We start from the raw sequence: 22176 nt of genomic DNA, 5'->3' as shown, positions 1-22176 counted from the left end.
AGTTTCAGGTTAATCATATTCACTAAAACAAACGATTTGTGCGAGATAAAATAACGACAACAGACCCAAATAATTCCAAATATTTAATACGCTTGATAATGCAAATAAATCACAACGGATTAATATCATAAATATGCAAAAAATGTCTTGTATTGTTCTTCATTCTATGTCTAAAGCATTTGTACAGAATTAACAGGCAAATAAGCTGCGAATGTGCCGTTTCTGAACATTCCAGAACGTCATCTTTTTTTATATATCATCACTGGAACATAGGCATAACCCAAAAGTTTAAGAACGCTAGATTTTTCCTGTTTTTAAAAATTCTACGTAGTATATAATTAATTTTTCTTTACAGTTTACATAAAATATACACAAGGCATAGAGTTTAATAAAAGCACACCAGTCAGAGTGAATGAATTGTTACCGAGCACCACGTGAGGATGTCAGTGATGATCACGGGGCAGTTTATGGCTTTGAAGGAGCTGAAAATCAGCAGCGTCCTTTTCTTTACTTTCTCCCAGGATGAGATCAAGATGGCTGCAAATCTCAAGTGGAAAAGTCAAAGACGGGGTTTCGTGGTTTTCATGATTTTTCTTGGTTTTTATTGTTGTGCTGAAAGTTTTTCTTTTCTGATTGCCATCAGCAAAGTGTAATTTGTACACAGCAACAAGTGCTTCTGTAAGTAGGAGAGATTATTTCCCTTATTGAAGCCCAACATTTATATAAGAGTCTTTGCAACCAAAGACAACCGAGATCAAACTTCTGGAGAACTTCACCTGAAGACCACCAACCACCACCACCATCAGGCTCTCTAATGAAGACTAATATGTGTTTTTCTCTGTGACACTTGAAATGCAGGGCTGCAGAATACACTTAGAGTAAAGAAAGTAAAGCTTTCTGCCCTCTTCCACATACATGAACTCACAGATGCTCCTGATTGGTGAGAAGTCTCTGTGGAAAGATTAAAAAAGAGTCATAGCTGCTTTTGGTTGTGACGGCACTAAATCAGTGCGATGACGCTCTGAGACTTCGACTCACAACCAAAGAATTCTTTTTTTTTATTGTTGCCGGCTGAAGATTTTTCTATTATCGTTACAGCACAGCACAACACCATGGCCTTCACTCTTCATCACCATTTCATACTACAAACTGAAAACACTGTTAGAACTGGGACATTGTGAGAGCTGGAGACGGTTTTCTTGGTAACTCCTGCTTGATTTATTCTCCCCATTTCTACTAAGAAAACCCCACGACAAGTCTCGCTATCCAGTCCGACTTCATCTTCCACAAAAATGCAAAAGGTCAGGTTTTATTTCTGAAACTGTCCAGAATCAAATACACATTTGGTTCTTTTAAAGTTCCAACGATGCTCCCTGAGCCAAAATAGTTTCCATGAAGAAAAAAAAAACTGCATTTGCCACTGCTTTCCATGGAAGCTGAAGGGAAATTCCAGCTCTGCCTTCCTGAGGCAACCGGAGATCCAGTCCGTGAAAGGGGAAGACCTCTACAGACCTGTACACACTCCTGGATTTGGCACGTGCCAGGTGTGAATGGTCAGGATCAGTGTACTGTAGATGTGTTGAGTGTAAATGATGAGCCTTCGTTTCAGAGCCATGACGGCACATTACACTGTAGAGGAGAAAAAGAGGAAAAGTGTTACCAAGAAATTAAGTCTAGATTTTACCATTTTATTGTGTAAATGCAAAGAAAATGATAAACTCACATGGATATGTTCTGGAATTACAGTAAATACACTTAAACTAACTACAAAACAAAAAGCAACTGGAGCAACTGGAGTCAGATGTCCAAATATTTTTAATCATTTGAAAAATGTGCAGGTCGAAATAAAGCTTCTAAAATATTTAATATGTCAAGATGTAATTAAAGCGGATCTGTTTTCTCATTTTGTCAACATCGTGTAACACAGCACACCTACACCTGGATCATCATCAACTACAGATTGCTTGGACACCATACAGAGAGGGGAACAGCCATCAAGAGCTGCAGTTTTGGAGATGTTCTGACCCAGTAGACGTCACAATATGTCAAAGTGGAATTCTTACACTCGCCTATTTCAACATTTTGCAACAGTATGGTTTCATGCTGAGGAAGAGCACCACAGACGCATTATTTGCTTTGAAAATGTTGATGGAGAAGTATAGAGAAGGACAGAAGGAGCTGCATTGTGTGTTTGTAGATTTAGAGAAAGCGTACGACAGGGTGGAGAGAGGAGTTGTGGTATTGTATGAGGAAGTCTGGTGTGTCAGAGAAGTATGTGAGGGTGGTGCAGGACATGTATGAGGACAGTGTGACAGCAGTGAAGTGTGCCGTAGGAACAACAGACTGGTTTAAGGTGGAGGTTGGACTGCATCAAGGATCGGCTCTGAGCCCTTTCCTGTTTGCAGTGGTGATGGACAGGTTGAAGGACGAGGTCAGACAGGAGTCTCTGTGGACTATGATGTTTGTGGATGATATTGTGATTTGTGGTGAGAGTAGGGAGCAGAAGGAGAAGATCCTGGAGAGGTGGAGGTACATGCTGGAGAGAAGGGGAATAAAAGTCAGTAGGAGTAAGAGAGAGTACATGTGTGTGAATAGGAGGGAGGGCAGTGGAGGGGTGCGGTTGCAGGGAGAAGAGGTGGAGAAGGTGGATGAGTTCAGGTACCTGGGGTCAACAGTGTAAAGTAATGGAGAGTGTGTTAGAGAAGTGAGGAAAAGAGTGCAGGCAGGGTGGAGTGGGTGGAGAAGAGTGATAGCAGGAGTGATTTGTGATAGAAGAGTATCTGTGAGAGTGAAAGGGAAAGTTTATAGGACTGTGGTGAGACCTGAGATGTTGTGTGGATTGTAGACAGTGGCATTGTAGCAGCAGAAAGAAGTTGTTCTCAGTAACACAGGAACCCTGATGTGATCTGTGTTTACACATGAGTGTATTTGGACAGACTGCTGATGTCTATAAATAAACAATGATCTCTACATCCATCCCATTCAATTTAAGTCTATTCATAAAAACTGCACTGTACATTAGCATGTCTTTACAGTCAATTCTGTAAACTTACGTTGTTTTTCATGATGCCTCGTACTATTACTGCCCACTGCATTGGATTCTTTCAGTTACACACACTAGAACATTCTTTCACTGTTACACACACTACCTCATGCTGCCTTTATTGCATTGTTATAGTCACATTTATATAAAACCCCTGTGTTTATCTGTGTTATCTTTGGACTCCCATAATACGTTTATTGTAATTGTATATTTATATATTAATAGATTTTTTTATGTATTGCTATTTGCAATATGAGCGTATATGAAAAGATTTTCAACAGTATACCTGTAGTTTCTCTGATCTTGCCCATCCTCTGGCCTCCTTCACGTCCCACGTTGGCCTCTGTACCAGGGGCTGCATGGTGCTTCCGTAAAAACGCAGGATCTAAAGTCTGATGGACGAGTTTGCGATGTGGACTTTGACTGTAGGCTTTGTCTTCAGCGTTTGGGTACGTGAGGCTTTTCAGAGATGATTCTGTGATCAGGTGGATGTTCTCGGCAGTGCAGTGTGGCGAGTCCATGGGCGTCACGCAGCTGCTGCTTCCTGTACTGCATCCCGCATCGATGGAGGAACACTGAGAGCTCTGCAGGGAATGAATTCCCTCACTCTGGAGTGAGGACATCCTCTTCGGTAAGTGGTACTCGTACAACCGTGTCACTTCCTTTTCAGATGACGGTACCTTGTTTTGCTGTGAAGCCTGCTCGATTAAATACGCCTCTTCTGCAGCTGTGCGAGTGTTCAGATCTATCAAAGATCCTCTGAGATTACTGGTGACTGTGTTCAAGCCACACTTTGGCGTTTTGGAGTAAACGTGTTCCTCTGCTTTACAGTTCAGGATCTGTTGTGATTGTCCATTCCTGTCCTGAAATGGAAATGGTGTCCTTTGGAGGTCAAACCCTGTGTGAAGTGGTTCTTTTGAATTCACATTATTGTATCTCCCAATCACGTCCTCTACGTTAGAGCCGAGTGTTTTTATTTCGTTTTTGCTGGATGTTCCCATTCTGCGCTCTGCCTCATCAACTTTTCCTGCTCTCTTGCCCATCATCACATCCATGTGCATTTTGTTGAAGTATTCAGACAGCGATTTGGTCTCCATTGTTTCAGGTTCCATTTCCAAGTGGTCTGAATGGAGTGCCTGACATGAAGCTACAGCTGTGGACTTCAGTTCTTCCTCCTGGTTTCTAGCCGTCGCCCTCAAGCGAAACTCCGTTTTTTCAGCGTCCAGAGTCTGATAGCCTTCTGCAGTGACCACGAACATTTTCAGGGGATTGTCAGAGAGTTTCTGAGCTGCTGCAAGTTCTGAGCTTTCAGTCATTTCGGAGGAATTAGTCTCATTTCCTGAATCCGAAGCGGACTCGGGGCTATAGGATCGAGATATTTCTACACCTGTGCCACAGAAAGACAAATGGTTTAGCCAACATTTCTCTTTTCATTACTACAATTATCTAAAAGGATCTAAAAGATCACGGTTTCACGGTATCATCAAGTGACCATTAGTGACTTCAACACCCTTGTAGCTGATTAAATCTCCTCAAAAATCTAGTGGAACATCTTCCCAGAAGAGTGGAGCTCATTATTAACAGCACATGGGAAACGAATGTGGAATTGGAAGTTCAGGAAGCACATTTTTAACCGTGAAACCATGATGATGTCATAGCAAGCATTCACACCACGGCACATATTTTAAATCGTTTATTTGTACAAAAAAATCAAATGATAAGACAATGAAACTGGCGCATGTGTTTACAACATTAACAATGGAACAAAATAAACAAATAAATCAGGAAAAATGCAAACAAAACAATGAGTTCACGTCCACGTACAATGAAAAATAAACAAACGGAACAATATGGAAGTTTGTGTGATGGAGAAATGAACAAATGGCGGGAAGACTTCATTAATGAATGAATGTTACGATCGAGTAAGAACCTGAATTATTGTCTGAATGTGGGTGGGTCGAATTTTCAGAGGCTGCCAAAGCTTCTAGTGCTTGCAGTGTGGAAACAACAGCATCATCCAACCCTTCCTCCTTCCCACCGTCTACGCTCATCGGCACGGAGTCTATCAGCGACACCGGGATGTCTGAGTTTCTTTTCTTCCTCGTTTGTTCTCCTTGGTGCTCATCTTCATCTGAACTGTCCCTGAATCCAGGTGGTGGAGCAGCTATAGCCAAGTTTAACGACTGCAAAAGCACATCGTTGTCTTCTACGTCGTTTCCCTCTGGTGGAGGGGGAAGGGAGGTCAGGTCGATGATATCGTCGCTGGATTCCGACAGGGAAAGAAGAGACAGAGCTCTTTCTCGAGAATCCGACATCGCCATCATCGACATGTCGTCCTCACAACTAATGTCGTCCTCGTCCTCCGCATCGTCTGTGGTTTCGGCGTAGCAGATCTCATGCAGGAGCGGCTCCTCGATTCCCTCTGCACTACCAAAGATCTTACCATCGCCATAAACCATGTGATTCCCATACTGGAAGCCATCCATGTCCAAACACTGATCCAAGGGTTTATATTCATCCTGGTGCAGATAAAGTGCACGCTGATCATTCAAAACCTCCGGAATGTCCTCCATTAACCTTTGGTACCCCAAATGCTGGGGATTCACGTTCTCCAATGGAGCATCTCCAAATATAAAAGACACCTTGGCGTTTTTGGGGGATTCGTCAGACTTACTCCTGAAGAAGGGCTGCGTGTGGGCGAGGGGTTGCATACATGCGCCCCTGCTGGCCTGATGCACCTGGTGGAGCTCAGTAATATACATGGGACTGGGGTTTGAGTCTGAGATCCTGCCAGTGTGGTCCTCACACCCAGTACAAGAGCCATAGTTCCACTCAATCGCCTGAAAGTTGTGCTTTTCCTGGGAATCGTGGCCTAACAAAAGACACAAGGTACAGTAGTCAAAGCCAGGAACCACAGGAACCAACAGTAAAGAAACATGTGTTCTTCATGAACACATGCATCCACAAGTCCATTATTACCAGATGTGGTGTTGGCCATGTTAAAGATGGAGCGTCGTGAATCCACCAGCAGTCTGTAGTACCCCGCAGTAAGACATGCCAGATTCATCGCATCACTCGACTCCATTATTAATATGATGGGCTGAAAAACAACAACAACAACAACAGCAGAATAAAAGAACAATACTGTAAAAACATCACTCCATCCATCTCACAGCAGCTGCACCTGGAGCACCTCCTTAACGATTATCATCTATATGTCTATCTTCTAATGTCAGTGCCTCAAATAACTACACCAGCCTCCTCTTGAGAACGCAAATAAAAACCTCATACATTCATGCACCACCATGACTTTCATCTCCATCAAAATCCTCCCCATCTATCCATACTTCCATCTGTCCATCTATCTAACTTCTATCTAACTAACAACCATTTAATTACCTTTACTATATAGAATATCCTAATCCATCTGTCCATCATTCCTACAGTCATCCATCCCTCTAACCATTCATTCATACATCCATCCATCCATCCAGCCATCTATCCATCCAGCCAGCCATCTATCCATCTATCATTTCTACAGTACTAGTCATCCATCCCTTTAACTATTCATCCATCCATCCATCATTTAACTATTTATCCAAACATATCCCCAACCATCCTTTCATCTATCCATCCATTTTACCTTTACATCGAGCACATGGAGCTCTACTCGGACGTTCCTCTCATCCTCAGTATACATCTCAATGCGGTTAACATGGCTGAAGTCGGCCAGCAGAGCCACCAAGTTGGTTTTGGTGTTGATGACGTGGCTAATTCCATGTCGTGGTCCAACAAGAAGTGTGACCTCTGTGTGCTTCTCTGCTTGCTAATGGCATCACACACACACACACACACACACACACACACACACACACACACACACACACACACACACACAATGTTTCTATTGATTTAGATGTTAGTGTTAAACAATAGATGACTTACATCTAAATAAAATGATTTAATAATGAGTATAAGAGTTCTATATATTCCAATTTGAGAACGTTTAGTGTGTAGTGAACATCTGCATACACACTGAGTTATTAAAGAAAATACACAAACTCACAAGCAGTGTGGATTTAAACACTCTTCCTCCATATAGTCTCAGGTCACTGAGATACTTCAGGTAGTGAACTTTGGCCTGCAGTGCTGTCAACTGCAATCAATCAATCAATCAATCAATCAATCAATCAATCAATCAATTCAAGATGCACACACACACACACAGACACAAATAAGATGTATTACTCAGGAAAAATATAATCACTAGTTAATTGCACTACTTCCTGTGAATGATCACTAGGGGCAGTATTCTGCACATTTTGGACCCCAGGGTATAGCGCAATACCGAATGCTCACCTTTTTCCCAGGAGGCACCAGGTTCTGATTCGTTTTCAGGATGTGTGCTATGGCCTTTTTGATGTTTTTCTCCTTCATGCTGGACAGAACTGCTGGAGGAAGAAACAGAGCCAAACCCCACTCCTTCCTGCAGACCCACACAGAAAGATCTTTATGATGCACGTTTAGAGTAAATACTAGCAGTAGATTGTAAGGTGCAGGATTCTGCCACAGATTTTAGAATCACTTACTCAATGTATTTGAAGGAGACTTTCTGAGTTTGTTTGGTGCTGATGGTGAGGATGTACATCTGAAGAGCGGCGAGACGGAGAGCCGTGTCATACTTCAGCTCTGAACCGAACCGTTCCAGAACAACATCCTTACAGCTCTGAAAAGCACACAGAGAGGATTACACACACATCATTGTATTTTAATGTAACAACCTTAGATCCTGCTCCACCTCCAGTCTGCCAGACACCTGTTCCACCTCCAACTTCCCAGACCCCTGCTCCACCTCCAATCTCCATTTTCAAACTCCACCTCTATTTCCAAAACCCTACTCCACCACCAACTTCCCATTCTTCTGCTCCACCTCCAGTCTCCCACTCTGCTTTTTCATGTCCAGTCTCTTAGAACCTTACTCCACCTCCAACTTCCCAGACCCCTGCTCCACCTTCAATCTCGCAGACCTCTACTCCACCTCCAGGCTCTCAAAACCCTACTCCACCATCAACTTCCCATTCTTCTGCTCCACCTCCAGTTTCCCATACTGCTTCTCCACATCCAGTCTCTCAGAACCTTGCTCCACTAACATCCCAATACCCTACTCCACCACCAATGTTCCACCTTCAAATTTCCATAGCCCCTGCTCCACTTCCAACCTCTTAAACCATTACACCATTAATCCATGAGTTTGAAGCTCCTCAAACCAGCTTTATTTCTGACTGCAACAATGTTTTTATCCCCTGCAGCTTCTGAGGATTAGAGCTCACATTCACCTGCACATAGAGATACTCGAAAGTCACGGGGTCACGACGGAGAAGATCCACCGGATCCCGTGGTACAAAAGCAATGCGAAACAAACACCTCATCTTGTGAGATCCAGGCTGCTGAGTCACCTGGAACAAGAATTACATACACACCGAGTTTTATTCTTTCCACACTTTTTATTATTTATGATCACAAACTACATTTCCCATCAGCCACTGCACCTGATAGGGGTCCATACCCATGTTTGCACACCTGAATCTCATGGTCTGGTAATTAACACTTGTATATAATTAAGTGTTTGCTGCATCTCCTGTTTGTTTCTTTTTGGTTCTTGTTCATGTTTTTTTTTTTTTGTGTAAATGTGGGTACATTTTCAGGTTTTTCTCTTTATTTTATTTGTTTTTCTCTCATAGGTTTGTACGTGTTCATCGTTTTGCACTTGGATGCACTTCCTGCATGTTACTCGATATATTTCAAGGTGTTAATTGATTCCGTCTAAATAATTGTAGTTCAGATTGAGCGTACCCGACTCAGCATGTCCTGCTCGTGCAGCAGAACCAATTTTGTGTTTGAATTTTCCATCTTTCGTTCCAACATCAGAGAAAAATGCTCAATGCTTTTGATGGACAGCTTCTCCTGCAGCGTCAGTAGGACGTCCTTCCAAAAAATAAAAAAGATATAAAATATCAGTTAATATTTAATGTGTTTAATAAATTGAGCAAAACATGAGTGTATATTAAGATAAATAGATGCACTGCTCTGCTTTTTTCACTTCTATAATATTCAGATGATCTCGACCCTGATTGTTAACGGTTCAGTAGCTTTCAAACTACAATCACTGACCAGTTAATATCAAACCTTCATATTTCTGTCCCACATGACGCAGTGTTTTCATCATTAATAAAGTAAAAATGTAATAATCAGGATTTTAATACCTTAATGGAGGTGTTGCTGTCAAACCTGAATGATTTCGTCTGGCTGTTTTCAAGGTACACTTTCAGAACATTTGGCATGAAGAGAAGTGAGTTATCCTTCACCGTTTCCTGAAATCAATCAGACACTGTAGATAAATAACACGATATAGAGATTAATGCGAAAGTGTAAACAGATTAGTTGAAACGGTGCTCTTTTTTTTTTTTTACGTACAGGAATTTGACCATTAACGATGACCTCTTCTGCAAATCTGACTTTCACAGGGTTGGATTTCAGCTTTGCCTTTTTGGCGGCGCTCATGAAGGCGGATTTGGGAGACTGAAAAAAAAAAAAACGAATTAAAATTGTTTTTGAAAGTTGAACATTTTGAAAAAACATGAACATAAAAACCATCTATTGTCGTTAGAGCTTCAATATACAGTAATATATATTAAAGAAGATAATTAGATGGATGTAGTGTATAGGATAGAGAATAGACCACTCTTACAGGATACGGCTGGATGACGGTCAGTACGATGGCCTCTTTACAACTCCTACAACAGGAGGAAGTAAAAACAGTACGAAAGTTCAGACGTGAAAACAGCAGCACTGTGCAGATCCTGTGTCTAATGTTTGCATGGACTTTCTCTCACTAGGAACAATGAAGTTACAGTTTAATCATTTCTAGATGATGCTGTGATAATCCTATAATTTAATTTCCTGGATCACTTTATTACGGGATTAAATGTTTTGAAATCATTTAATTTTGAAATCAATTCTTCATTTCTCATTGTCAGATCGACTCGTTCTGGGTAGAAGTGAATCTTTTTTCTATTGACTCTTTTTTTAAACACATTATTTAGGAATAATTTCATCTTATTTTTAGATTAATAATTTTTCTTAATGTAATCTTTTGTGTGTATGTGTGTTTTTTGATCATTTGGGATTCACTCATTTTACAATTAACCCATTTTAAGATCTAAAGTATTGGAAATTGTTGATTTTGGGGACAGATTGATTGTGGAGTTTGACACTATGATAAAGCCTAGTGCCCTCTGTAAGACAGGAGCAGGTCTCTCACACCTGCCTGTAATCGTGAGTTGAGGCGTTCGAGTACCTGACCAGGTCGATCACTCGCTCTCTGGGAGCGCTGCTGACTGGCTCATCGTTGATCATAATGATCTCATCTCCAGGAACCAGTTTTCCCTCTGATGGACCTCCTGTGGATGAAATGAAACCTGTGAGAGTCTGTTCAATGCCGTGAGAATGAAACGTTTGTCCCTCGCTGGGCTCGTCTGGGTTATACGTGTGAGGAAACAGGAACTATTACCTGGAGTGACAGAACGAACTATGACGGGTTTTTCACTTCCTGCTACGAACCCAAAGCCTAACACTGGGTCTCGTCTCATCTCAACTTTCCGAGGAGCTAACTTATCTCCCTCCAGCCCCAGACGCACTTCCTCCAAGGAACTGGGCTGGGAGACGTGACTGAGAGAGAGAGAGAGAGAGAGAAAAAGAGAGAGAGAGAGAGAGAGAGAGAGAGAGAGAGAGAGAGAGAGAGAGAGAGAGAGAGAGAGAGAGAGAGAGAGAGAGAGAGAGAGAGAGAGAGAGAGAGAGAGAGAGAGAGAGAGAGAGAGAGAGAGAGAGAGAGAGAGAGAGGTTTATTTGCCCGAATGTGCACTGAAACGCTGATATTACATGTCCATGTTACCTTCTGTTACGTGAATCATTTTGTGTGTGTAATTGACTCCTGTGCCATGGAATCGACTCATCTGGGGTCATTACATTTTGGGTCCAGATTGATGTTAGGATTAACTGCTTTTTTAATCATTTTATTTTTGTTGAACTGCCTACTGAACAATGAAGTGGAAAATTTTATTTTAAATATATGTTTTTCTCTTATTATATCTGTATTTGGTAATAAAGGTCAGCTTTTTAACTAAAATGTCCCTTAGTTATTAATAGAGGTCGAGGCACTGATAGTTGATCGCTGGTACTCTCGGCTAGCGGCAAAAAATCCAAACCTATAGTTTTTCCGGCTTCCTGTCTGCTGTCATTCCAAGAGCGCCTTCTAGAGGCGATTCACTAACACCACATGCTGTTAGTTGTTACATATGAGACTGTGTGCTGCGCTGAGAGTGCTACATTATACAGTGGTCCCCAGAACTCACGGGGGGTTACCTTCTAAGAGTTACTCCTGCAGCCCCTATGGTACCTTAGTGAATTCATCTAGACATTATGTCCTTTTATAAACCTAATAATGTGCAGTATTTTAACCAAACACATCGTTTTAAATGTTATTGCTAATGTTCCTGAACCTTCGGTCCCGCTGTGGATTCCCGAGAATTTTAAGATAATCAGCAACTTGCTGTAGTTACGTTCCAAATGAGAAACCAAAAATTTTCAGAGCCGCAAATTATTAGGGGTTGACTGTATTTATTATTTATAATTTATTCATTATATAATTATATTTATTAATGAATATTTTCATATGTTATTTAGAACATTTTGTTTTTTTATGTTTATTTTAAAATCTGCAGAACAAAATAATAAACTAATCCAACATCAGGAGGTTAAATAAATACACAAAAAAATCATAATTAAATCTCCACAATAAGACTGGTAGTCATTCCGGCACGTGGTCTTTTCTGTTACAGACCCCCAGTAAAGAAAGGAAACATTGGGGTCCATTTATTTGGGATTCACTATTTTAGGGATTGTGTTAATTTGGGATCATGTAATTTCGGGTTTGTCTCATTTCATGATTGTTATTTTTTTGAAAAGACTCTGTTCACACTCATCTATCATGTTGGGATTAGCTCTTTGTGTATGATGACCTTTGAGACCATTTTTGGTTTCTTCTCATTTTTAGATTGAATCATTGTATTAAAAATCTTAGAAAAACCTTCCTCAAGTGTTGCCTATTTCCCCATTTTTCCAATAATATAAAATGAATTGAAGAGCATTTCAGGTTTTGTTATCCATTTTTATTCACACTTCATGTTGTGAAACAAGTGTAGTTCCTCTAACTTCTTTCTCACTAATGTTAGCGCACCAGTCGTTTCCTCAGCGGCTGCTAGAGAAATTAACAAACACCTTCTGAACAATCAGCATCAGGACTTCAACCAGTGCTGTGGAATGACCTCATTGTCCACTTTATTAGGAACACCTGTACACCTGCCTGTATCCAATCTGACAACCGTATGACAGGAGCAGGAAGTAGAAGCCTGTGTAGATGCAGGTCGAGGGCTTCAATTCATGTTCATATTACACATAAGGATGAGGGGAAGAAGTGAGATCTTTGTGACTTCCTTTCTGGTATGGACGTTAGAGCTGGTTCTTTTATTTTATAAACACTTTTTCTACAATCTGATGTTTGAAGAAACTCTTGACCTGGATCTGCAGGATGCTCAGACAGCCTTGAAGGGTGGAATTATGTTCTAATTGAATTTCTGGTAAAAAGAAAACCCATGAAATGATAGACGTCACGATACGAAATGGCTCCTGGTATAAAACTCATCCCTGTTTCATTCCTCTGCTCTGTTCTCCTTCTCTCTGTACTGTTCAGTAATTAGAGCAGTGGCTGTGTGAAGATCTTCACAGCTTCTGACACACACTAAAGACCTACAATTAATCTTTCACATGAGGGAGTGAGGGCAGAGCTGGTCTTCACATCACTACAGCTCCACACACACACACACACACACACACACACACACACACACACACACACACACACACACACACAAATACCACAACCAGGACTTCAACCTTCTCAACATCATCTGTATATATCACCCTTTTAGTCTTCACTTTTTAATGTATTTTTACGGAAGATGTTAAGTGCATGTCCTGATGTTTATAAACAGCTCATTATTTTAGTTATTGTTGATTATTAAAATCAAGATTTACAAATGTTTTCTTCTTTTCTTTTCTGTTTTCTTCCCTACATACCTTCATTTCATCACAGTCACACAAACTCACACAATGTGCTTAATGAAGTGAAACATAGTTTGTTTGGAGACACACACACACACACACACACACACACACACACACACACACACACACAAACATGTGTGCTGGCAGGAAGTCACGTGTAACCCGCTGTGGGATTATATCCTGCTGTCTATATTTTCGAGTGAATTGACATAGCCACCTGCTAACAAGCCACGCCCACTTTCACATATGTTCACTGGAACGGCTGTCATTAAAGTCATCAGGCGACAAAGCGCCACATTTTCAGGCTAATCAGACACATTAGCGAGGTTACACCCAGACTCTGCTGCCGCGCTGCTCGTCTTTTGATCCCTGATGAAGTAAAAACAGTTCTTGGCGTGGCGCTTTGTGAGCTGCAGCGACGGAAGGCCTTGTTTTAAAGACTGTAATTTGGGACCGGGCTCTCGCCCACACGCTGTCGCTCACGCCCAACACAGATTAGGGGTCTCTTCAGACTCGCCATTCTTGTGCGGAACAATAAAGCTTTAACACCGAGCAGGTTGCACAGGCGTGGATCTGCCTGAGCAGAAACCCCACTTCTGTTGTAGTGAGGACTGTATGGGAAAAGGCGAGATGTTCCATGACGTATTTTTGGTCATGTGACCCTTTTAAACTGAAATCACACAGTTTTATTGTCTCTGGTTAAACCTCAACAGCATCTCCGACCAGCATGTCTGTTTATAAAACTCACTGTTTTTCCTTAACGTCGAGACGAAAAGTAAATAAATAGCAAACAATTTTCACATTCAATTTTATATTACTGGAAACGACACAAATCTTATGCTATATTATGCGTTTGTGGTCTAAAAAAGCTGAAGCTGTTCCATGAGTTTGCTCCTATTGGTGGATTTGAGATGAGCATCGGAACAGCGCATTTTATTGTGCCATCACCCGTTTCTTTACAACGTGATTTAAAAAGCCGAGGAACAATGTCATTAAAAACAGAGACGACCAATCACAGAGCTGTAAAGTGTGTATGTGAGTGTGTGTGAGGGAGTGAGACACCAGATCACACCCCGGTAACAAATTAGCTAATTTGCACATTTGCGTCTGACTCACTCGATGAAGAAGTCACGCTCGTCTCTACTGGACAACGTGTCCCAGCCATCTGCAGGAGCGTGAGACGAAGACGACCAGCCGCCTGAGGCTTTGGTCCTGTGGCTGAAAACATTAAACATATTGAGAAGGGTGTGAAGTGTGTTACCATGTTTACAACAACGCTAAACAATTTATTTTATGTAAAAAAATATCTATTTTTATTGTTCTTTAAATGGAGAATTAATTTCACCTGAACATTAAAACTCAACAGTGCACCTTTATCATTTGTACTTTTTAGAGATATTTTATTGTCATTTATATTTAAATACTTTTAAAATGTTATTTTACTTTAAATACTTTTGCATCACATGGTGAAATTATTTAAAATGAAATTCAATAATGTACTGTGTATAGTGAGTGATACAGATGTGACACAGGTGTGATGCAGATGTGAAACAGGTGTGAAACAGGTGTGATGCAGATGTGATGCAGGTGTGAAACAGGTGTGATGCTCATGTGATATGTGTGAAACAGATGTGATACGGGTGAGTTATCAGATTAAAGCCAAGGGCACTGATTATCACAGGTGCTCAAGATACATTCTGCAGGTTCAGCTGAGATGGAGATAAAAAGCTGAAGATGCAAAGATTAAGAGATAAAAAGATGAAGAGAGGGAGTGCTGAAGAGATAAGGTGATGAGGTGATGAAGAGATAGGGAGATGAATATGAAGAGATGAGGTGATGAAGATAAAGAGCTGAAGAAGAGATGAAAAGATGAAGACGCAGGGATGAGGTGATGAAGATCAAAATATGATAAAGAAATAAGGAGATGAAGATGAACAGATGAGGAAATGAGAAGATGAAGATGAACAGATGATAAAGAAATGAGGAGATGAAGATGAAGAGATGAAGTGACTCACCGTTTGAAATGGCGCATGGTTAGAACAACACGCAGGTTGAGATGAACTCATGTTCCTCTACAGATGTTAGTGTGTTGTGTGTGTAATTCTCAGAGCCTGGTCTCGGTGCTGTGACGCCGTGGTGTCTGATGCTCGTGGTGAAACTCAACACTCTCCACACTCATTAATAAGTGACGCAGTGTGTGGAGGAATGTGCGCTGAACAATTAATGAGCAGTCTAACTCTTCCCTTTCAGTTCAGCATGCTTCTGCTCTTCACTCCCACTCATCCACACTCGCTCAGGAACCTCACAAGAACCTCTGTAATCCTCTGTAGGCCCCGCCCACTATTACAATCTCACACTCGGATTGGTTGATGTTCGTCCCTGTGCTCTCTCCTCATCCGTCATCCAATTACATTACGCACCTCATTGACATTCAAGTAATTCATCCATCTGTTCATTCGTTCATCTGTTCATCTACTCATTCAGTCATCTTTCACAAGCACAGAGCTTTTGCACAGATTGGATTTATGTATAGATTTTAAATGATATTTAAATTAGACATTGTGTATTGGTTTGGATTCTGTTTCAAAAGATCTGTACATTGATTGGACCTTTTTACAGCTCTAATGTTTGGATTAGATTCTGGTTTTATGAGCTCTATTCTCAGATCGGATTATACTTGAACAGCTTTATGATCAGATTACATTTTGCTAGGATTAAAACAGATTTATGTTCAGATTGGACTGATGCTATATGTTTGGATTAGATTCTGCTTTAAATGCTCTACGTTCATTACAGATTATACATTAGCAACAATTAGCTTGAACTGGATTCTACAATAACAGCTCTATACTCAGATTAGACTGCAGCAGGTCTGTGATCAGATTAGAGTCTATGTTATTAGGTATATACTTGGATTGAATTGTACTTTAACATTTCTATGCTCGGATTGGATTTAATGTTAACAGCCTTATGCTTAGATTGGATTCGGCTTTAACATCTCTCAATAGTTGTTCGTTGTAATTGTTATTTTTATCCGTAAATTGTACTACTTGTACATTTCTCTAGCTGACATTGACTTTGACTTTCTATTTTTATCTTCTACAACTGTTCCTGAAATGGAAGTGTGTGTAGCTCTAGAGCTGGGTCTTATTTACAGCACAATGAGAGAACCGGAGCGGCATGCACTTCATATTCTTACAGGCTAAAGGGCACTGCTAGACAAAAGCCGAGAGATCGTCAGAAATACATGATTTAACTCATTATATTCTACCTGCAGCCAATTCACGCTGTTTTTGTCATTTAATTTAATAAAACCACTTCCATAATTGCTTGCATAACTAAGCATATAATTCACAAAGAATAGGAAATAGTCCTATATGAAGTTACTTATTAAAATGTTTTATTAACATAACATATTACATTTTCTCTGATTGTCTGTTTTTTTCTGAGCAAATAAGTGTGGGATCTTCTCAGTGGCTCGAGGTGACCTGGCCAGTGATTGGTGTCAGTGAACAGGTTGAGTTTCACCTCCACTCCTGAGCACGGCCATTTTCAATTATTTAAAAGTGCAAAGTGATACCCACTCTCCAGTGAAGTGTTGCTACGTTAAGGCTGACGTTTGTGTGCATTGTATTAACTAAGTAATTACCCATAATGCATTGTATAAGAGATTGAAAATTAAACAAGGCTACACCGGTTTAAAAAATGTGGGTATAATACTGAAAAATAATACAGGAAATTAGATACTGAAAGACTGATAGCTTACATTATCATAAATTATGCAATTATTAATCTCAGCAATCCAACAGCAATTAATGTTCACAATCCAACAATCATACAATACCAGGTGAACACAATGTGATAACAAACCAATCACAAGACAGAGATGAGAGCAGAAGCAAAACACAGAAGTAAAGGTGACACAATGGGAAAACTGTGGGACCTAAAATCAAAAAGCTTATCTACAGATTTATAATTATGTATTTGAGTTCCTCAAATATTCTCTGTTACTGTAAATTAATTATATATATAAGTCTGGATGACTGATAAATTTACAAATGAACACTGGAGATATCAATATTTATAAGCAGCACATGATTGTCAATTATAGTTGTGCAGAGGCTGCATGAGATTCAACTCCAAACTCTAAAAAATCCAAACTCAGGCAGTTAGTCTTGACCTGACTTATTCTATGCAACTCGGAATTCCAGGTTGGGAAAAGTTCAGATATGTGAATGAGATCGGCATCATCATTAAACAGAAGCAATTTAGGTACATCCTCTTGAAATGTTTCTCAAGCCCTGAGACCAGGCATGCAGGGATAAATTTGCTCTGGGAATTCACAATTTTCCGAGCTAAATTCACCTTAGAACATTCCAACTGCCTAGGAGTATAACGATTTGCAGCAATCGCTCCTATCCTGAAGAGAGCGATGCAGCGGCACTTTAGTCCTTCAGTCTATCCAGATGTCTCACCTCCTCATCTGTACTATAATTTCAAACAAAACTTCAAATTTCACATGAATACCTCCTCAACTTATAATCGCCATCTATCCAAATCTACCAGAGTACGTTCAGTCTCGCGTTAGAGCGACGTCGCCACTACTTCTCATTGACATGGCGCTCGATTGTTAATGGAAGCGAGATGTTCTGGCGCTAATTTGTCATGGAAGGTGATTTATACATTGGAAATGTATTCTCTTGTGAAAGTGTGCGAGCAGCTGATAACAGTGTCACCTCAGAACGCCAAACAGCTGCGAAGTTCTCACAGAAAATACAGCACATGCTACACCACATGCTACAGCACACGCTACATACGCCAAACACGTCACCGATAATTCAATATAAAGACATTTACGCAGTTTCAGGCTGGAATTTTGATAGGAATGTTTTATAGTAATGATGTACACAAATGTGTGCCTGAGGCCTGAGCGGTGTGGGATTATAAGGCGGGAAGGGGTTTCCGTTATTTCCGTTACATTGTTTTTATTTAAATGCGGCTCTAGAAGAATCTCTGGAGCGGCGCGTGCGGTGGAGGGAAGGAAAAGGCGGGAAGGCTGAGGTGACGTCCGCGAGCGGCGCGCGCCCCCAGCCAGTCAGTGAGGTGAGGTGAGACAGTGCGGACTGAGGGACAGAGGGACAAAAGGATGGAGGCTCCTCTGCTCCAGTGTCCCCCTTCTCAGATGTTCACTTCAGGTCAGCGTTCACACTCCTCTCACTCCGGATTATAACCGGGTATCAGAACACACACGACCCCGCAGGAAAACGCACCAGGCCCGTTTCTACACCACACACAACCCTTTTTGACGACGCGCCGAGGAGGAAAAAATAAAACAGACGCATATACGACCCTCTCCAAACACCCCGCGCATTTTCTTTTTTTCATCTCTCATTTCTCCTTATCCCTCCATCTGCCTCCCAGAAGACGCTATAACGCCGGAAAATGGCGGACTCACCCTGACAGCTTGGGCATCCTGACGAAGCTGAACACGTCCATCAGGTCCGCCGTTTCACTCGGTTCCCGGAGTCACGCGCGAAAGACGGAGGAGGAACGGTCGCCTCGAGCGGGGGAAAGCGGCAGCGAGGGCGCGCGCGAGGACCGCGGTGGTCTGAAAGGTCTGCCCCGGCGCGGTGTTATTGCCCCCAGACGGCATTTTTTTTTCTCACGGAATCTTTTTCCTGCCGCTAAACTGGCACCATGTCAGAGTCAGTGCCATCGCGGCACCCGGGCATGATGCAGGGGGAGGATGGGGGGAGAGGGATGGAGAGAGAGAAAGATGGAGAGATAGGGATGGATAGAGATGGGATGGATAGGCGCTCGTGCTCTTCATGTGAGAGTGGGATGAGAAAAGAAGAAGGGATGCAGAACAGAAGGCAGCGTGGGAGGACAGAGAGAGGGGGAGTGATGGAAAGACAGCATGTCCGTAATGAATCACTTCAGAGAACCGATTCGCCAGAACAACTCCTCCATTCCTATTAAGATTTATATTCAAAGATCGATTCGTTTGAACCGGTTCATGCGGGATTTTTGTTATTATTATTTTTTATTACGAGCTCATTGTAAATGACCAGAGAAAATAGGATTAGACTTCAGATTCGATAATAGATCAGAGTTTGGGTCATGATAATCATTTGAGTTAATTATAAGACCATCTCACTGTTTTCTACATAGCAGTCAGCAAGCTCGTGCTTGAATCCCATCTCATTCAACATTTCTACAGTTCTGAAGATCAGCGGCCTTGTCTCAATCACAGCTCAGCTTCTAGAGTCCTTTAAATATTTTACTCCACTGAACGACTCCAAACTTATATTTATAACCTGATCTACTGATGGGAATACAGTCACTGCCAAATTACAGGATGTTCTGATAATCACCATCTCATCATCCGAGGTCATCATCACAGGTACAGCACTCAAATGAATCGTCTGCACTTGTGAGTCGATTCGAGGATCGATTCAATGTAAATGATTCACTTAGAACCCAATAAATGAATTGTGAGTCATTCATAACTAGCAGGTGCAGAGAGAGACAGATGAATGTGGGAGGGATGAAAATGGAACAAATCCACTAACTAGCCATCCATCTATCCATCCTTCCATCCATCTATATATCTACTAATTGAGCTTTATTTTTGCTCCAGACTCCTTCGACATAAGAACAGAGGAGAGAAAAGCAGTAGATGGAGGAAGTGAATGAAAGTAACCTTTCAATAAATCTGTCTGATCGACCCGGCCCTCACTGCTCCAGACTAAACTGATTTAGCTCTGCCAAAACACACATTAACATCCATTATGAGCAAAAAACCACAGACTTTATCAAGCCCATGTCTGAAATGTTCTGAGTTAGAAGATGTTGGAGTGAAAGAAGAACAAGGAGGTTCAAGGAGAGGAAAGTTTCAGCAAATGTATTGTGAAATGTGTCCTTCACAAGAAGATATGGAGCAAAATACTGCTCATGGATTTTATTTTTCTGATTTTCAGTGTTAAAAGAATCATATTCTTATTTCAGTTCATTTTGCTATAATTGATTCATTTAATTCCTTCTGATGTATTTGACCTGCTCAATTACACGTTTACTTGTTTATTAGAAAGGTGCAATACCTGATTATTTTTTATTTCTCACTTTTATAAATATGTCTGCCCTCCATCTCAGAATGGTGAGAACACAACACTATATGCCTCCTGGATTCAGCTTGGGATCCAGTGTGATCTGTAAACATCTGAACTCTTCACCCTGTTGCTGAATTGTTCTCAAATAAGCTTTGTACAGTTTTTTCCTTTGATCATTCCGGTTACATTTTTACATTATGGCTTGTGTGGAGGTGAGATGGCAATTCGATCGGTTCATTTAGTTCCTTGTATGAGTATTGAATCAGCAGGAAGAAGTGAATAAAACAGTGCCGTGCTGAGTATTGATCCACTATTCAATTAAAATCTGAATTTTTAGATGATTAATTTTACTTCGAAGATTCTTCTTTATTTTATTTTTGTACAGATTTCCATATTTGTATATCATTTATTCAAATTGAATAATTTTTTTTTTTTTCTGATCTTCTGTGAAATAATCTTTGCTGTTGTGGAGTATTTTTAATCCAGTTCAATCTGCAGGGGAATCTGACACCAGGTTGACCCTGTCGTTACACATTACACATAATTCTTCACATTTCCACACTGCCCAGAGCCTTTATATTTATTTGTTGTGCATATATTAACATATTTATCTGCACTTGTCAGTTGCACAATTCTACTATTTGCACTTCTGGAAGATGCCAAACTGCATCCTTTGTACTTGTACTACGCAATGAAAATAAAGTTATATATGTCTATCTATCTATCTATCTATCTATCTATCTATCTATCTATCTATCTATCTATCTATCTATCTATCTATCTATCTATCTATCTATCTATCTATCTATCACACATCTAATTTGTTTTAATTTCTCTAGTGAAGGTATCTACTGAGAATGGGGTGAAGTGGGGTAGCGTGAATCCCACCCCAAAGGGCCTCCATTCATTAGTGCTTGTTTGTTGAAATTCTCATGTTTGACCACTAGGTGTAGCAATAACTCACTTGAGATAAATGGAGCAATGAGCACTCTATGCTGCGACTGTCTGACATCCAGAAAAACGAGCCAATAAACAAAACTTCAGTGTATATCTAACAAATAGCAACATTTTTACCATTGTAGGATTGACTATAAATCCAGCTGAGGGTATTTCTTTCTTTTTTTTTTAGAAAGCAACCAGGAAAACTTGAAATTGAATTTGGTAGTGTTTTGTATCCAAACAGCATCACCACATATCAGAGTTCTATCCAGTCTGCAGAATTAAACTAGCTGGTCTAACAAATGTAAAAAAAGCTCTGTTAGCAGGTTTCATGTCTCTGTCTCATGTCTCATGTCTCATGTCTCGACCGAGCTGAGGGTGAAACAGTCACTGTAACCCCTAAGAAGTGGATCATTTTCCTACAACAGCACACCCTGTAGTGTTTTATATTCCTCTTACAAAAGCAGTCACATTCAGTCTCTAAACCCCTGAAGTTCTGTTTCTACAGTAATAAATCATATCCGTTCCTGAGGAATGAATATAGAATTGGTTTCATGTGGGAAAAAGAAATCCATACTTACTGTATGATTGTGAAGATGCCGAGTTCATTGTGCGTTTCCATTGCTCTTTGTGTGTGTGTGTGTGTGTGTGTGTGTGTGTTTATTGCTTTCTGGTTATATTATTAAGCTTCATTTTTGTTTTCTGGGTTTTGGTGATGCTCTGGAGTTTGAGCTTGCTAGAAAAAACTAACACACTTTGTGCTCTGTACTCACCCGTAGGCAGAGAGAGAGAGAGAGAGAGAGAGAGAGAGAGAGAGAGAGAGAGAGCCTGTATAATGAAATATCGTTACAGTCCAGTGCACGGTGAATCAATGCCGAGCATCTGCACTCTGATTTGTGGCAA

General features: G+C 40.8%; 1 protein-coding gene across 6 annotated transcripts; it reads right to left on the bottom strand.

The window, feature by feature from the left end:
• Positions 1 to 70: 70 nt before the first annotated feature.
• Positions 71 to 22040, bottom strand: LOC310723862 (FERM and PDZ domain-containing protein 4-like). 6 transcript variants are annotated; one of them, XM_083537278.1, is made up of 17 exons: positions 18681 to 22040; positions 14342 to 14443; positions 10608 to 10771; positions 10371 to 10500; positions 9792 to 9837; positions 9518 to 9622; positions 9307 to 9414; positions 8897 to 9028; positions 8380 to 8499; positions 7633 to 7769; positions 7403 to 7529; positions 7110 to 7199; positions 6687 to 6869; positions 6023 to 6143; positions 4974 to 5915; positions 3330 to 4430; positions 71 to 1629 (listed from the first exon to the last, which is right to left on the bottom strand). In XM_083537278.1, exons 1-17 carry the CDS (start codon positions 18719 to 18721, stop codon positions 1625 to 1627), a joined length of 3654 nt encoding a protein of 1217 aa, XP_083393404.1. In that variant the 5' UTR covers positions 18722 to 22040; the 3' UTR covers positions 71 to 1624. The 6 variants fall into 6 exon arrangements, with proteins under 6 accessions (XP_083393404.1, XP_083393407.1, XP_083393405.1 ...); XM_083537281.1 differs by having other exon boundaries at positions 10401 to 10500; XM_083537279.1 differs by having other exon boundaries at positions 10371 to 10503; positions 10614 to 10771.
• Between the last annotated feature and the right edge of the window lie 136 nt (positions 22041 to 22176).

The sequence above is a fragment of the Silurus aristotelis genome, assembly GCF_946808225.1.
Source record: "Silurus aristotelis genome assembly, chromosome: 3".
NCBI lineage: Eukaryota > Metazoa > Chordata > Actinopteri > Siluriformes > Siluridae > Silurus > Silurus aristotelis.
The sequence above is the reverse complement of the archived record's forward strand: the minus strand, read 5'-3'. Positions and strand labels throughout refer to the sequence as shown.

Excerpts from the sequence above, each read along its gene's own strand:
- LOC310723862 (XM_083537278.1), bottom strand. The coding sequence starts at position 18,721 with ATGGACGTGTTCAGCTTCGTCAGGATGCCCAAGCTGTCAGG. Across the intron at positions 10,501-10,607 it reads TTCTGTCACTCCAGGTAATA|GTCCATCAGAGGGAAAACTG; the intron begins GTTCCTGTTTCC and ends CATCCACAGGAG. Across the intron at positions 9,838-10,370 it reads GCCTCAACTCACGATTACAG|GAGTTGTAAAGAGGCCATCG; the intron begins GCAGGTGTGAGA and ends CTCCTGTTGTAG.